At 38.8% G+C, this 16110-nt stretch overlaps 1 protein-coding gene across 1 annotated transcript; it reads right to left on the bottom strand.

Annotated features, from left to right (window-relative positions):
* Positions 1 to 1744: 1744 nt before the first annotated feature.
* On the bottom strand, positions 1745 to 15895 carry gdpd1 (glycerophosphodiester phosphodiesterase domain containing 1). Its single transcript, XM_085370674.1, has 11 exons — positions 15749 to 15895; positions 12944 to 13093; positions 12499 to 12541; positions 12024 to 12159; positions 10404 to 10449; positions 10086 to 10207; positions 8238 to 8327; positions 7763 to 7896; positions 3557 to 3616; positions 3291 to 3342; positions 1745 to 2307 (listed from the first exon to the last, which is right to left on the bottom strand). The coding sequence occupies exons 2-11, from the start codon at positions 13077 to 13079 to the stop codon at positions 2173 to 2175; spliced, it is 954 nt and encodes a 317-aa protein (XP_085226800.1). The 5' UTR covers positions 13080 to 13093; positions 15749 to 15895; the 3' UTR covers positions 1745 to 2172.
* Positions 15896 to 16110: the final 215 nt, after the last annotated feature.

Raw genomic sequence — 16110 nt, 5'->3', positions numbered from 1 at the left:
CAGTGCAATTAGTAACATCCAAATTGCAAAACTGGAAAACACAAACTCTGAAAAAACGGGAATCATCTTGAGTTGATACTCTTGGTCCCAAATCACACTTGTCCTTAAGGCTTGATGAATAAATGACAGGCTTATCGGCCAATCAGTGAACAGATGAAGCATAGCAACACCGTGTTGATTGGTCAAGAGTAGAAACGATGAACCAATGATCTTTCCGGATTCTAACGGGGGTTTTTTTTCTAAATGAATTCTCTAGAAAGCAGTTCAGCTACCTGCAAATATTGTTTAATGAAGCTGCCTCGAGCAGGACAACACAGCGAAGGCATCACCTGTTCTTGTGAAAAAGTAGGAAATTATTATTTCAACATGTCCGGCATCATTAACTTTAGTAAAAACTTCTGACGTCGTTTTAGTTTGCAGCGCCACCTCCTGCCAGTTACATAAACTGTGACATAACACAACCCTAAAAAACGACAAATACCACTTTTATATAATGATGTACATACAGTGTTTATTGATACAGATACAAAAAATTGCTCTCGGCAAATCAAATCTAAAGATGAGCCCAAAAAAGTTCAGTTCAACACACACAACAGCTTTAAACATGCAAAATAAAAGTACACTGAGGACAGCACAAGTAGTATAATCAGAAAAATCCCAGTACTTGTAATGTGATTGTTGGATCAAGTCTCTAAAAGAAATCTTCAAGAACATTTGTAAAAACAGTGTAAAACATCACACATAAGTGATTTAAAATGCCCCACAACAAACCTAACATTGTTTTGACTGCAAAAATCCCAAACAACGTACAGTACATTCAGCCAAAACCACATTCATTCGATTAGAGACCGCCACCGAGCATCATAACATTTCATATATTTGTATATATGTATATAAAGCAAGGAACTATGTGTAAACTACTTTCATTAACACATTTGAATTTTAAATGAGTGCAGTAAAGCGATCAGTCTGCATCACTGCTTATACTAGGCTGTAAAATATTTTAAATATACACATATGTCATATAAAGTTCAATGCTGATTGCAATCACACTGACACAGGTAAAAGAAACCAGATAAGGTTTCCTATTTTGTGCAAAATTCCTCATAAAACAGGCAGTGTATGCCTCTATTATTTTATCTGATCAAAAGGCTGATCAAAATAATAATAATGAGCCAAAACAATGAGAAAAAAAAAATATATATATATATATATATATATATATATATATATATACATAAAACAAGTCGAAAATAACATGACATCATCGAGCTGCATCTGCTGGTGCTTGCACATTACCCCTAGCATGATGCAGTAATACTGCAAACTAACTTGAAAGCATCAAAAAGGATCGACTTTGCGCAAGTAAACCCTTACAGAAAGTGTCATGTCAAGGACCATGAATCTATTATGGCATCTGAGACTGATGAAACTTAAAAGCACAATATTTCAGTGGCATTTTTAGCTCTTTGTAAAAAAAAATTCAGTGGTTTCAATTAAGTGTGTGCTCCTAGCAGAAATATCATACTGTTATATGGGTATGTTTGTGCATGTGTGTGCAAGCGAACGCACCATGGATAATTCTAATAATACTACTACTAATAATAATGAGCCAGGATTTTTTGTGACTAAAAGAAAACATTCAGATTTCATCATTTATGCATCTAAAATATTGTAAATGCATGCAGTATATTTGTGTTATAATGGCAACAATTCTTATTAACTTTTTCGAAATATACTTCAGTCGTAACTTACCAACTTACTGTGAAGACATCGCATGACTGCACCGCCATCTGCTGCAGTCATTGCTGAGAGGATTGTAAACCAAATTACCCAAATACGTTTTCATTTTGGGTCATATCAGAAAATCTGTAAGCCTGTGGCGATATACTGTCTCTGTGACGGGGCCCAATATCAGTCAAGCTCTAATATGATCACACTGTTTAGTATGAGTAATGAAAAACAGGAGTATGTGCTACCACTACATGTACAACACGCGGTTCCTAATACAGAGCATGTTGGAGTTCCTACAGACTGTAAAACACAGTGTGAGAGTAGCTGTGCTGGAATGCCTGCAGTAAAAGCGGGTGTATGTTGGGGGCTGGTCTGGCAGGTCAGTGGCCCTGAAGGATAATCACTGGTGAGAGGTGGGGTGAGGTAGATTTTGGCAGGTCACTCCGCTTTGGAAAGGCTGTTCCTGTCCATGAAGTCTTTAAGCTTGGTGGGAAAATCTGTCATAACTCCCGTGGCTCCCAAATCAAACGCCCTCTGAAAGTCATCCTCGTCATTCAGCACCCAAATGTACACCTGAAACCACATGAGGGATTTGTACAGTTAATACACACGCGGTCAGAGGCTGTCACACACAGGAATGTTTCTGTACTCTAGTCTATATTTGATCTGGTAGGAACCTTTCCAGTAACTGCTTTTAACCACAGTGTAACTACAACACACACACACACAGGCTTAGTTCTGGCCTTTTACAAAAGTTTTACACACTGTTGGAGCAAAACAAGCCACACGGAAAGTGGTGACAGTAGTAGTAGCAGTCTTCAGGAACAGTTCTCCCGGCTTCTTGAAGGACATTCAAAGCTCTTCTTTGGATGTTGGCCACCGTTTGCTCTATTCTCTGTCAACATGATCCCACACTGCCATGTTTTACAGATGGCTGTAGACTCTCAGTGTTGTACCTCTTGACCTCCTCCATACATGCACTAGGACTAAACCATGGTTTTTAATGTGGGATTCATGAAACTACCATTTTATCTTGCTTTTCAGTTATTAACCTGTGCAGACATACAAGTGCACAGTACTATAAAAGACCATGGGGATGATGCTGTGTGTAGCTTGAAAGCCAGGAAGCACAAAAAACCCTCAGTTAGCATTGTTTGTGGCTGGCTGGTTGTTTGTGACACTGCCCCCTGGTGACAGTACTCAAGTACAACATACAAACCTGTGCGTAGGCTCTGATTAAGACCAACGCGCAACCATCCCCTTTACGTCAACCAATCTTGGAAATTGTTCCAGGACTGCAAATAAAAACTTGCCAGAAGATGTGCCATCTGCCTATCGCTACCACAGGCTAAGTGACCATAGAGACTGAGACCAAAGAAAAGGAAAAACATGCTACAACAGGAAGACTTTTGTATCCATGTAATCAGGTAAGGAAGTTCCAATGAACCAGCCATCCATTCTAACCTCTAAAACACTTCCATAGCTCCTCATTTACTGGCCAACGGTTCCTCACAGGAACCTGAATCAACTTAATTTTAAAGGAACTGCAGTTTTACCTGAATTCCCCGAGCTGTTAAATGGTCAAAAAGAGCTTTCCTCATCAGCAAACTGCAAGAGAAAAATAAACACTAATCAGCTGAGGTGTGTGACTGTAAATCCTTTCTATGTTAATCGTGATCGCACAGCTACATCTCAGTAACACAGAGAAATACAAAACAAAAAAGCCTAGTGCTGCTGCAGGTTTATCTTTTGTTGAATTTTCTGCTGATTCAACCACAAAAATCAAAGAGATTTTACATTTTTGGAGGAGAAAGCGACTTACGTGTCTGCCAGCCAGGCGATAAATCGCTGACCTCTAGTTAACCTGCTGGGATCCTGCAGTCTAAAAAAGTTCACACACAAAAGTAAAATAATTAAAAATGGTAAAAAAAAACAAACAACAAACAACAAAGGGCACTTGATTGATGCTATAACAGCATGACAACATATTTTTAGGAAATTTCTGAAATCTACCCAAGAAAATTAATAAATCAGTGTGTTTAAATATGCACAAGAAATCAAGTCGATCTCTTAATAAACACAATTTATGGTTGCAGTCTTAAAGCAAGAACTTCACACTTTAGAAGTGCAATAAAAAAAATTCTGTTAATCCTTAATGAGCGTTGGGGCAAGAATAATCTGCTCTTTGACCATGATCCACTAGCACACATTTCACAAGGCCAAGCTACGCAAACGTTTCTTCTAATGACCTAATTAGTGAGTGAGTTCATCTTTCAAAGATCATCCTTCAGGCAGATAACAGAGACAGAAAGGACACCAGCGCAGCCAGGGGAGTGAATCTGAGCCAGGTACTGTGAAAAGGCTTTAAAGCCCCAATTCAAAGTTAAAGTATGTTTAAATTATTTTCTTGCCTGAGTAATAAAAGTTATTAAAGTTGGAATCCCCTTTGTCTAAACTTCTGTAATTTGGAGGAAACAACAAACAAGTCCGTATATGTTATCCAAAAACAAGGCCCAGCTAATGAAGACTCCTCCAGAGGTTTACTCCACGTCCTGACGCTTACACAGTAGTGATGGGATTTCCGGCTCTTTTTAGAGATCCAGCTCTTTCGGTTCGGTTCACTAAAAAGAGCCGGCTCTTTCGGCTCCGAACCGGCTCTTCAGGTTGTTTTGTTGCTTTAATTAATTTATTATTAACAATAATATAAAATTATGCACAAAAGGAATTACTAACGTAAAAAAAAAAAAAAAGTGGTTTTATTTATATATGTTTATATATAAATATATGCGGTGGCCCCTAGAGACAAAACGCGTACAAACTCCAAAACACATTTCTAGCATGAACTGAACTTCCAAAGCAGAGCTACTAGATCACTTAAATTACACAATTGAAAGCATATGTGTATTGTTTGTGTATTTATACACAGGCACTCATATATATTCAAATAATTTAAAAAAAAAAGTTCATTTACCTGTTACTACCACACACCAAATCCGGTCGTTGGTACTTGCTGGCTTGTGTAGCCACAAGATAACAAGAGCGCAACACTGCGCCCAGCATCCTGGAGCACTTCTGTTGTCTTTTGTACGTGTTTTGAGTTTTTATGTTCTTCTGAGTTTTTACGTGCTTCGGAGTTTGTATGTGTTTTTACGTGTTTTGGAGTTTTTATGTGTTTTGGAGTTTGTACGTGCTTCAGAGTTCGTATGTGATTTGAAGTTTGTATGTGCTTTGTCTGTAGGGGCCACCGTAAATATACTTTTATTTATTCACTCCACATAAAATGTAATAAATAAATCATATAATACAAAAATCAACTATTCACATTTCAAGTCAAAGGAGCTTGCAAAGAAAAGCGTGTGGACTTCTTTAAGTTACTTGAAGACGTTTCACCTCTCATCCGAGAAGCTTCTTCAGTTCTAAGGTCAAATGGTGGAGAGTCCCGGATATAAACCTAGTGGGAGTAACCCCCCACAGAGGGACAAAAGGACCCCCTGATGATCCTCTAATCGCCTGAGCCAAGGTGTGAAACTGGGTGTGGGTCCCAATCAGCCACAGTTTCGGGTGAGTTCATTGTGAAACCTGGCCCCACCTTATCATGCGAATTCCTGAGATCAGATGGCCCTTCACACCTTGGCTCATTTAAATTTTCAGCTTTTTCCTTTTACAAATTTAAAGTGAAAACAACACAAAACACTGCAAACCACAACACAATTAAATATAAATTATAATATGAAAACAAAAAGAACATGCATATTCTCTGCATGCATAATAGTTGACTTTATTAATCCCAAAGGAAATTAGGGTTACAGCAGGCAGCACGCTAATGGCGCATGCGCACTTACAAAGGAACCTTCTGACCAACTTTACACAAACATCACATTGTGGAGACATGTCAGAGAGGTAGACTGATAGGAAAAAAACAACGAAAATACATAACATGAGGTAAGAGGAGGAGAAAAAAAAAAATCCACTCAGACTGAGCTCCTGAGAACAGTTTGATAACAGAAAAAACACCTCAGCACAAAAAGCACATGACTATCAATACACCATAGAAACACAAGACAAGCAACAGGGGCGGGTAAAGGGTAAGAGAGAGCCGGTGTAGACAGCGCATCCGGTCCTGCAGCATGTCTGCGCTGGTCCAGTCGACTGCCATCTTCCCCGGTAGGGCACAAGCATCGAAGGCGTTTGGAAAGGGAGGGGGATCAGTGTGTGCATATCAATGTTTGTGTGTGTGTGTGTGTGTGTGTCTCCAGAGTTCAGCTGAGACAGTGTCCTTCGCCCTGCCAGGCTAAGTAAACAGTCTTCCAGCCAACCCAGGTGGCCTTGTATGGAATGGGGGGAACAGTCTAAACACAGTCGTTATCAGAATTCCTCTTTTAGGTTTTAGAGAACAGACTGTGAGAGGGAAAAGTAAGTAAAAACACAAGACAAGACAAGGACATAAGAAGCTAAGCAGGGAAGATAAGGGCAGGAGAGGAGAAAAGTGCGACCGCCTTCGCTGAGAGCCAAAAGAGTAAAAAAAGTTTAAAAAAAAATAAAAAAATTTTATTTTAAAAAATATATATATATATGAACATAACTAATCTTGAAATGACTGTTCAGCACAGAAATGAAGCCCAGCAATCATGTTTTACAGTCCCGTGGTCTCAGCCTCAGATACTCAACTAATCAAAGTGTTGTCATGACAAGAATGAATGACCAACAAAACATTTTTTCTCCATCATTTCTGTCACATAAAGCTGAATATAACGTCTCTCGCGGTTAGTATCATGGTTGCTAGGCAACCTGAACAGCGCGACGGAGGCTAGACCGTCCCATTTCACAGGCCTCTCACTTCCGCACTTCTCGTACTTGTAGTACGCACCGTACGTAGTGCGCGTACTTCAAGCGTGCAGACCCTGAATTGGGACACAGCCAACGATAATCATCAAGGTCAATAAAGAACCTTTAACCTGTTGCAAGTCAGACAGCGACATTTCAGTTTCACCTGCAAACTGAGATCAAACCACAGCACTGACAACTTTCTCCAGCCAATAAACCAGCAGCAGCTAAAACACAATGCTGCCAGATTTTACACTACTAATTATTAATAGTTTGTGTTGACACTGCAGCATAGATGACTTTAATCATTTATGTTAACTAAACTGTAGGTTAGTTAGGGTAAAAAGAAAACCTTAACCCTGCTCTGTTATTTCATGTAGGGCTTGTTTTGTGACTGTATTAGTGAGGGTGGAAGCATGCTGCTGAGCTAACCCTTTCCTGAAAACTGTTTATCAAAGTTCCTGACATGCACCTTTTACTTCTTTAGTACCACATTCCCTGGCCACTTTATTAGGCACACCTTGCTAGTATTTGGTAGGCCTCCCTGTTTCCTTCAGAACTACCTTAATTCTTTATGTCATAGATTCAACAAGGTCATGTAAACGACCCTCAGATAGCATCCCATGGCAGCAGCAGATTTGTCGGCTGCACATCCATACTGAGAATTTTTCGTTCCACCACATCTCAAAGATGCTCTGCCGGACTGAGATCTGATGACTGTGGAGGCCGTCTGAGAGCAGAGAACTAACTGCCAAGTTCAAGAAGTTTGAGATAATCTGAGCTTTGCATTATACTGCTTATACTGTTATACTGTCACATGATTGGCAGCAAATCACTGCATCAGAACAGGTGTACCTAATAAAGTGTCCATAGAGCTTATTACTAGTATTTGGTTACATGAACAACAAAGTGCAAGTGATTTGGGTGCGTGACTGTGTGTGAAGGAAACTCAAATACATTTCTATTTGCTCACTGTAGTGGATGCAAATCCACCTCCCTGTGTGCTCACTGCCCTGTCAGAATACCAAACAGCCTCTCAACTGTCATCAGTCCAGAGCGTAGAGAGACTTATTCGAATGTCAGCAGGTCTTCTTGATGATTTCTACATGCATTCAGTTGGTGTAATGTGTTTGGATGATTAGATATTTGTATTAACAGGCGTACCTAATAAAGTGGCCTTTGAGCTTATTTGTATTGCACTTACTTGGTGATAATGGAGGGCATGGGGATCTCCAGGAACTGCTCCTTGATTGGAACAAAGGGCAGGAGGCCGGTGTAGAACAGGCCTAACAGCTGCAACACTCTGGGCAAGCTGAACAACACTGGAATATGAGGGTTCTGCAAAAACAACCAACCAGACCAGACTTACAAGCAGTTCCAAGTCATTTTTATTCACCGAAGAGGATGATGATGGAGTATGACGATAAAAGTGTTTCCTCTAAAACTCCCTCAAAGGGTCTGAACATTTTTAGAAACATGACAAAAAGATGAATAGTGATTCCACAAAGAAGTGCATTTAAAATACTGCTATATGGGACGGATTTAGCACTTTTCCTGTAGGCCTGCTGGTAGCAGGTTATTCCTTTGTTGTTATGAAATTCTGTAATTTCATAACAACAAATTTTATAAATAGCAACACACATTTCACCAAAGTAATGTGAAGCAGCATATAAACGTACCTCTTTGTAGCACTTTCTCACAATCTGGTTGCTGGCGTTGCCCCAGACAGTCAGATGCGCTCGGTCATACTTCACGACCAGCTCGGAGACCTGCAAGGATTGAAAACTCAATGAAACTATGAAACAGAACATTTTCTCTTGCTTTTGCTCTGTCCTGTTGCCAATATTTAAAACTTAGAATTAGTTTTTTGATGAAAAGACGGCGGCAAAACTCGTAAAGTCTCTAGACGGACACTTGGAGGGCAGAGTCCCAATAACAAGGCCAACGTCCTCTTAAATTAGATCAGTTCAGGATGTGAACAGGTTATTCCTCTGTCTACATTTTCTCCCCTCTTCATCAGGTTTGTACTGTTACTATATGCATGATTGTGGTGACAGACAAATAAAAGGGACTTAAAAACATATCTCAGTCTTGGTTATCTAACCATCGTACTTTAGGAAATGCTTCACTTTCCTTTCCTTTACTAGGCACCATGGGCTTTGTAACTATGGAGGACTTTTTTTTTCTTAAACAGGCTGTTAAGTCGATACATTTTTGGACAAGGGTACATTTTTTTTAGTTGTCATCACAGCTTATTTTAAATCAAGATATGATTGAAGCGGCGACTTCAGCCCTAATTCAGGAGTCTTAACAAAAGCATTGCATTAACTCATTACTCCCTGAAAGCCCACTAGAAGTAATCCTTGAAGCTCTTCTCTGTCACATTGCAGGCCTGCTTCCAGGACAAAATGACTGGGTGTGCATCTTGGAAAAACCTGGAAATTATTCTAATTAATGTCAAAACACGTTTTTATTAATACATAATAGGTGTCAAAACCCATCATTAGTGTACAGGGGAGGCCAAATTTCATCTTTATGGGAGAAAGAGTTCACCGTTTGGAATTATAGCCATTTTTAAACACTGCCTTCTTCAGTAGCCTAAAAGTAAGTGAACAGGTGATGAGATGTCCCTCGTGATTCCACAAGAGACACAAAATCTGCATTTGAGTCCAAGTGCTGAACTTGCAAAAAGTATGAAGAAGGAAAGAACAACTCAAGGACGGCGGAGGTAGTGTTATGGCTCCCAGTGAAATCGGGTCACTGGTGTTTATTGATGACGTAATGGCTGAGAGCAGCAGCATGATGAACTGTAAAATGTACAGGCATGTACTCTTTTCTCAGATTCAGCCTGAGGCTCCAAAACTGATCGGTTAGTGTTTCACAGTACAAAGTGATAATGACGTAAAGCATCCTGTAAAAGCAACCCAAGAGTTTCTCAATGAAAAGAAATTAGATATTCTTTAAAGTCAGTGACCTGATCCCAACTCAAAGGTGCCTGTTTTTCAATAACCAAAGACAACAGTGACAGAAGACCCACAGACAGGCAGCAACTGAAGGCAGAGGCAGTAAAGGCCTAGAAGAGCATTTTAAGGGACAAAACACAGCATTTGGTGATGTTTATGGGTTCTGGACTCCAGGCAGTCACTGACTGAAGTATTAAAACAATCTAAAATGATGTTAGTTTGTCCAGTTCATTTTGAGCCACTGAAAATCAACTATGTATAAAAATGGCTGCAATTCCTAAAATGTTTTAATACAAATTTTTCCAAAAAACACGAATTAAAACTGCAGTTTGATCTAAAATCCACTAAAGTGACGTACAGAGGCAACACTACAAAAATGGTGTCACTGTCCAAAAAGCTATAAGGCTAACTGTACACTGTTTCCTGCACAAGGAAATAACCACAAGCTGCATGTCATCAATACAGTAAAGCAAGTTTCAGTCAGGGGTCAGAGAACTGAAAGAATAAAAACAGGAGATACACACACAGACAAACACACACACAGACAAACACACACACACACACCTTCTTGATGAGCGTGTCATTGTTAACCTTAATGTCAATGTTAACAGGAGTGTTGGGAAATGCGTCAAACACGTCCCTGAGGAGAGGGATGCGTTTGTCCTCTCCTCCTTCGCAGAAGCACTCTGCACAGACAAGGACAGGTTAAAAACACCATCAGCTTCAGATTAGACGCCGGGCTGTGCGCACTTGTATTTTTAGCGGTAATTTTCTGCCCGTCAGCTGTCAACTGTTATAACCTAAAATGTCGATTTGTGTCACCTATTGAATAAATACGTTGCTTCGTGGTAATTACACAAGTGACGGATACGTGATGCTCACCTCGCTGAAAGGTTACACCCAGCCTGCAGAGGTATGGAGGGAGTTCCTGCAAAGAAAGCACGACAGACACAACTTCAGAGCTTCTGGAAACAAAGCAGTCATGCTCAAAATAAATCCAGGATTTCTGATATAGTTTTCTCTAGAGCAGCCATTCCCAAACTTAAGACTTCCGAGGTCAGCTGTGAAATCTGAAAATCCTCTGCAGACAAACCTTTAAATCTGACCGTTGCACAAGTCACTAAAATGTGTTTTTATTTATGGCAGGAACAACTGTTTCCTGTTCCATCAAAGCAAATGATGACAATAATTTGTTTGAGTATACTGGGTGTTTTTTTATTGTCTTTGTAGGGATTTCAGAAATGTTGTTCATGCATATTAACTGAAAGATTTTTTAAGAACAAGAATAAAAAGAGTCAATAAGAATGTTAATAAATGTTTAAAATAATACTCTGGCCAATAACTGAAGCCCATATTTTAGTGTCTTGTTGTTTTAAATATATATTGATTTCTTTGTTACCTCTTTTGTGCAGGAGAAACAGAGAAATATTCTTTATATAAGACAACTTCAATCTTACCTCCACCTTCTTTTTCATTTGTTTAAGCACAGATTGATGTGATTTATATATACTGTAAAGTAACACACCATATAAACCACTGACACTGGTGTTTTTCATTTTATTTGCCAACAGCCAGCCATCAGTCAGGAAGGCTGGTATCATTGTTTAGATGAGATCAGTAAAGATAAGAAGTACTTTATTTATTCCATATATGGGAAATACTCTTAGGATCACTGTATCTGGATATTTATGCTGATTTATAAGTTCTACTCCTTCAAGAGTACTAGCCACTAAAGTTCATGAGTCTAACCTTACTGGACACCAAGGTCTGTGCTTATGTCTACAACAAGGCCAAAGACCATTAAAACCCACTAAGCCTCATCTTCAGTTCCAAAATATAAAATTTAACTTGTAGATGGGATCTCTGACCCAAGAACCTCTACAAACACACAAAAATACTTCAGTTTAATGTTGTAAGGCTTCTTTGCAAGACAAAAGCATTTTTTTTTCCAATAAGCATTAAATGTGTAGACTACCAAATGTTTAAAGAGGAGAGCAGAGCTTAGCCAAAATCCTAAGTTACTCACAAGGAATGTAGCTGGATAAGAGTTTTTTAAAATCACGTGACGTAATCAGATGACTTGTTTTTGACCTCCCCTGATCAAGGCGCATGATCCATCAAAGCTCATATCATGTCTAAACACAAACCACATTCACAGTTGTGGTCAGACGTTTCAACCCAATCATGATGAGCATGAGTGTCATGATGATTTGGGGCTTTTAATGATTCCTTTCAACTGTTGTTTTTCCAGGGTGGAATGATCTTTAATGACTTTTAAAAACAACTGAATTTATGTAAATTTTGTTTGAATTCTCAATGAATAAATAAATAAATAAATAAAAATTAGTTCACGACACTTCTGTCTGACCGAGCTCTTTGCCATATATGTAAAATTAAAATTCAGTGTTATATTTGTAATTTTTTTCATGCAAAGAATTAAACATGCACAGCGCTTGATCAATGATGAGAAGAGATTTGAAAGTGGCTTCAGTTCAAACTTACAGCGTAGGTCACATCGGAGATGTTGGTGTCGATGCCGCAGGTCCTCTGCAAATCGCCATCATGTGAAACCACCACCTGTTCATCTTTTGTCAGGTGGCAGTCCAGCTCCAGCATATCTGTGCCGACATCCACAGCGCTGCACGATCCGACACACAGTACGCATATAGACTCAGCCGCAATCTCAAGCACACAAGCATTAGCATTGAAATTTGGACCCTAACCATGCAGTATAGCACACACAGATTCAATAAATGCATAAAACAGTCCACCTCTTGTCTGATTAACTAATCAAACAAAGGAGAACCACAAGGTTATCTTTTACACGAACAGTTACTGTACATATTGCACCAATTCACAAGCTCGATTGTGGGTAAAAGAACTAAGACAACATCTCAGATGACACACACCGTCCACAGTCACAAGTGCAAATCCCAAAGAAAGAGCTGTGTCTTATGACTTTGAAGTTTCTACTCACTGCTTGAAAGCCATCATAGTGTTTTCCAGATTTTCACCTGCCCCTGAAATCGGAAAAATAAAAACTCAGATTTCTTTTTACCTGCTTTGCTGTGAAACACATGTCTGAAAGAGTGCCTTCACTCCAGATGTGGGCATAACAAGTATCTTCTCGGGGGGCGGGGGGTTTCTGATATTTTGCTTGTGGTTCATGTGTAAGTTTTTCTAATTTTTATCTTTAACTCATTTCTGCAACTACTGCCCAGTAACAAATAGATGGTTATAGGATCAAAACTATAGAAGAGAAATGTGACAGTCAAAACCCTGAATAACAAACCTGTTTTTACCCGTGAGTAAGTAACTAGCTGTTAGTGGGACCTAAAAGAAGCAAAGTAAGTTGGGATTAAGTGGCACCTTTTACCTTTTAAGTCAAGGGCTGTTCTTAAGAAAGAAAACTGGTGACCTACCTCCACGGTGAGAAATGTGCTTGCTGACAAAAGTCTCTCGCTTCTTTCGATGTAACAGATTTGGGCATTTTAGCAGCAGGGCAGAGGTGAGCACGTAGCCCGTTACCGTTGACAGGACATACACAGCAGCACACATCTTCTATCAGTCCCCTGCAGAACAAACACCAGACATTTAGCAGTGGCTGTGTCTGTCAGATAAATGTGTGGGGTTTTTTGTGTGTTTTTTTTAATGCAGATACATTTTTCCCACTCACCAAACGTTTTTAATCACAAACACTGAACAAAAACAAACCTATTTTCTTCATATTTTGCAAGGATAACAGGAAATAGGTCAAGTGAATTATTGATACATGAAGAGATTAACACACTTTAACACAGCCTGGATTTTCTTTAGCAAGTTTTCTTATAATTTGCTTAGTAGTCTTCAGGAACAGTTCTCCAGGATATTCAAAGCCTTTCCTCTGATTTTTTAGTTCTTGTGCCAACATATACCAACTTTTCACTATTTCAGAATCATTTTGCCGGTGCCCATGTCTGCGCTTGTCAAACTATGTTATCGTTGGATTCAGCTACAGAAATGAGAGGGAAAAATGTGTTTTCATACAGGCTGCTGGTAACAAAATACCTAAAGATACTATTTAAAAAGGGTTCTTTGCAAAGTTGCCTGCTTTCTGTAAACACAGCAGTAGTTAATCCCTTGAGTTAGGTGCCTTTTGAATGACTAGAATGACTCGTAGGTCAGTGTTAAGTACCTGAAGAAAAGAAACCATTTCTCTAAAAATTACCAGGTTCATGGACTGAACAGAAAATGAGTGAAAAAGCAGCCGATGTCAAACAAAAAACTTTGAAAGACCTTCAGAAAGCCGGGAGAACTATTGCTTAAGACAAATTCTTTAAAAATTACAAGACAGTATGGCTCCCTGGAAGCACAGTATAATTGGGGTGACTCAGGTCTTTTGCACAGTACTGTATAATCTACATTTTTGTTTATCAAATACTAAGAAAAGGAAAGGCAGGAAAACACAGATCTCAGACAAATAATGTTCAAACTGAACATTTGAACTCTACATGGACCATTGTTGAGTATGTCACTAATATCTCCAGCTGAGCAATTCTTAAAATAAATTCCATAAATGTACAAATGTGAGGTCCTAAAATGCAAGTTTTGTCTTAATAACATGTGAAATCTCAAAACACTGTTCAGCTAAAGCTAGTTAATACTGATTAGGAATTAAAGGAATTGAAAATATGCCCTCTCACTAAAAAATGTTTGCATCACTTAAATTTTTGAGTTTAAGTTAAAAGAAAGAAAGAAAACAGGAAAACAGTAAACAAGACACAACAAAATTAGACCAAAACATGAACCCAAATACACAAACGAAACAGAGTTACAGCAAGTTACTTACAGCACGCTTCCTTACAAGCTCAAAAAAACAAACCAAAAAACACCCCTGGCTGAGCACGAGCTCCTATTTAAATGACAAAACAACACATGCTGCAGGTCAGGCCCACAAAAAAAGGCTGGGCGGAGACATCGTCAGCCTACATAGTCAAAGAAAGTCTGTATATTTACATTTTAAAAGTTAAAAACATTGTAAACAAAACTGACACAAATAAAACATATATCCAAAATTTTTTCCATTTTCATATATTCAGTTCAATTCAATTTTATTTATATATAGTGCCAAATCAAAACAGCAGTTGTCATGACGTGCTTTATATTATAAGGCAAAGACTTCACAATCAAACAACCGCCTTTGAGCAAGAACTTGGCAACAGCGGGAAGGAAAAACTGCCTTTTAATAGGAAGAAACTTCCAGCACAACCAGGCTCAGGGATGAGCAGCCATCTGCTTCGACTGGTGGGTGTGTTGGCAGGAAAACAGAACAAAAAACACATATTTACGTGAAATTGACTAATGAAAAGCAAGTAAGACTCTTTACAGTTTTGCAAATTCAAAAGAAGCATTTTCAGTCATGAGCCAGACTTTTCAGGCTGAGAAATCACCCGCTAGAGAAAATGCTGGTTTAGACACTTTGGGCAAACATGACCTATACCCACCAAACGCAAAGTTGAACTGACTGAGGTGCTGGTGTATTGAGCCATTCCTATATTGCTCTGATTATCTTACTCCAAAAGGGCAAGTTCACATTTTACATGGATAAAGGTACCTTCATGCCTTTTACATTTCCAGCACAGAATACATCTTCCATTAAACCTATTTTATAAAGACGAATAGATATAAAGAAGTAGCAATGAAGTACCTTATACTGTCAAATGTGTTACAAATTTACTATTACATGGTACTCTATCCCAAAAACTGAAATACTTTATAATTTCAGTTGAGAAAAGCAGTGCAAGTGAATAACTGATCCAAGGACAAAAGAATTAACATCTAAGAAATGATGAAGGATTCAGCACATATCAAAAGCGTTTCTTAAATAAAAAGACAAAATATAGCGATGTGATGCATATGCTGGGAGCCCACCCACAGAAAATGGGAATTAAAAATGCCTTCACATATTTTTATCAGAAAAATCTAGCTCCAAAAGATAAGAGATCTACCAGAACAGCAGCTCCACATATAGGAGAAAGAGAAATGCTTGTTTACTTTTTGTTGCAACCTCTAATTTCTTGTTCAAGTCAAAGTTGACGCTGCTGTCATATTTTCAACATTGGAAATCCTGTTAAGTAACAGATAACAACAATGACATTCATTATCTCTAAAACCAGCTTACTGCACACCAGCTAAACTGTGCTAACGTTAGCTGTGAAAGGGGCGAGCTAACAACATGACCCTCTTACCTTTGTCATCAAATTGTTCGGACTGTTGTTCTTAGTTGTGTTAAATAAGTTAGCGATGTCCACGTGTGTGTGAAGCGAGTTCGATAAAGTGATGAACTAGCGTCTCGTCTGCAGTCTCACTGAGCTTGGAAAAAAACAAAACACCACCACTAGCCGGCCACTTTGTCGTGCCCATGCGCACTTTGCTACTTCCGGCTTGGGGACTATTTTCACTTCCTCTCGGATATTTCAAAATAAAATTGAAACGTCACGAAGAAAAGTCCACTGTTTTTGTTTGGTTTTTTTTAATTTTGTTATCATCAAACCTAAGTATTAGTTGACACTATTTTTAAACAAAATGTCTTAGATTCACTGTTTTAAAA

This window comes from Diplotaxodon limnothrissa, linkage group LG14 (genome assembly GCF_057381915.1).
Source record: "Diplotaxodon limnothrissa isolate DT_005_m linkage group LG14, D_limnothrissa_male_GT1.1, whole genome shotgun sequence".
Taxonomy (NCBI): Eukaryota; Metazoa; Chordata; class Actinopteri; order Cichliformes; family Cichlidae; genus Diplotaxodon; species Diplotaxodon limnothrissa.
Note: the sequence above shows the minus strand (reverse complement) of the source record. Positions and strands in the feature narration are given on the sequence as shown.

What these genes read in the sequence shown, in the direction of transcription:
- gdpd1 (XM_085370674.1), bottom strand. Translation starts at nt 13,079, where the DNA reads ATGTGTGCTGCTGTGTATGTCCTGTCAACGGTAACGGGCTACGTGCTC. An exon ending in TCTCCGATGTGACCTACGCT is followed by an intron (nt 10,450 to 12,023) that starts GTAAGTTTGAAC and finishes CTTTCTTTGCAG; the next exon opens with GAACTCCCTCCATACCTCTG. An exon ending in TAACAGCTCGGGGAATTCAG is followed by an intron (nt 2,308 to 3,290) that starts GTAAAACTGCAG and finishes ATGTGGTTTCAG; the next exon opens with GTGTACATTTGGGTGCTGAA.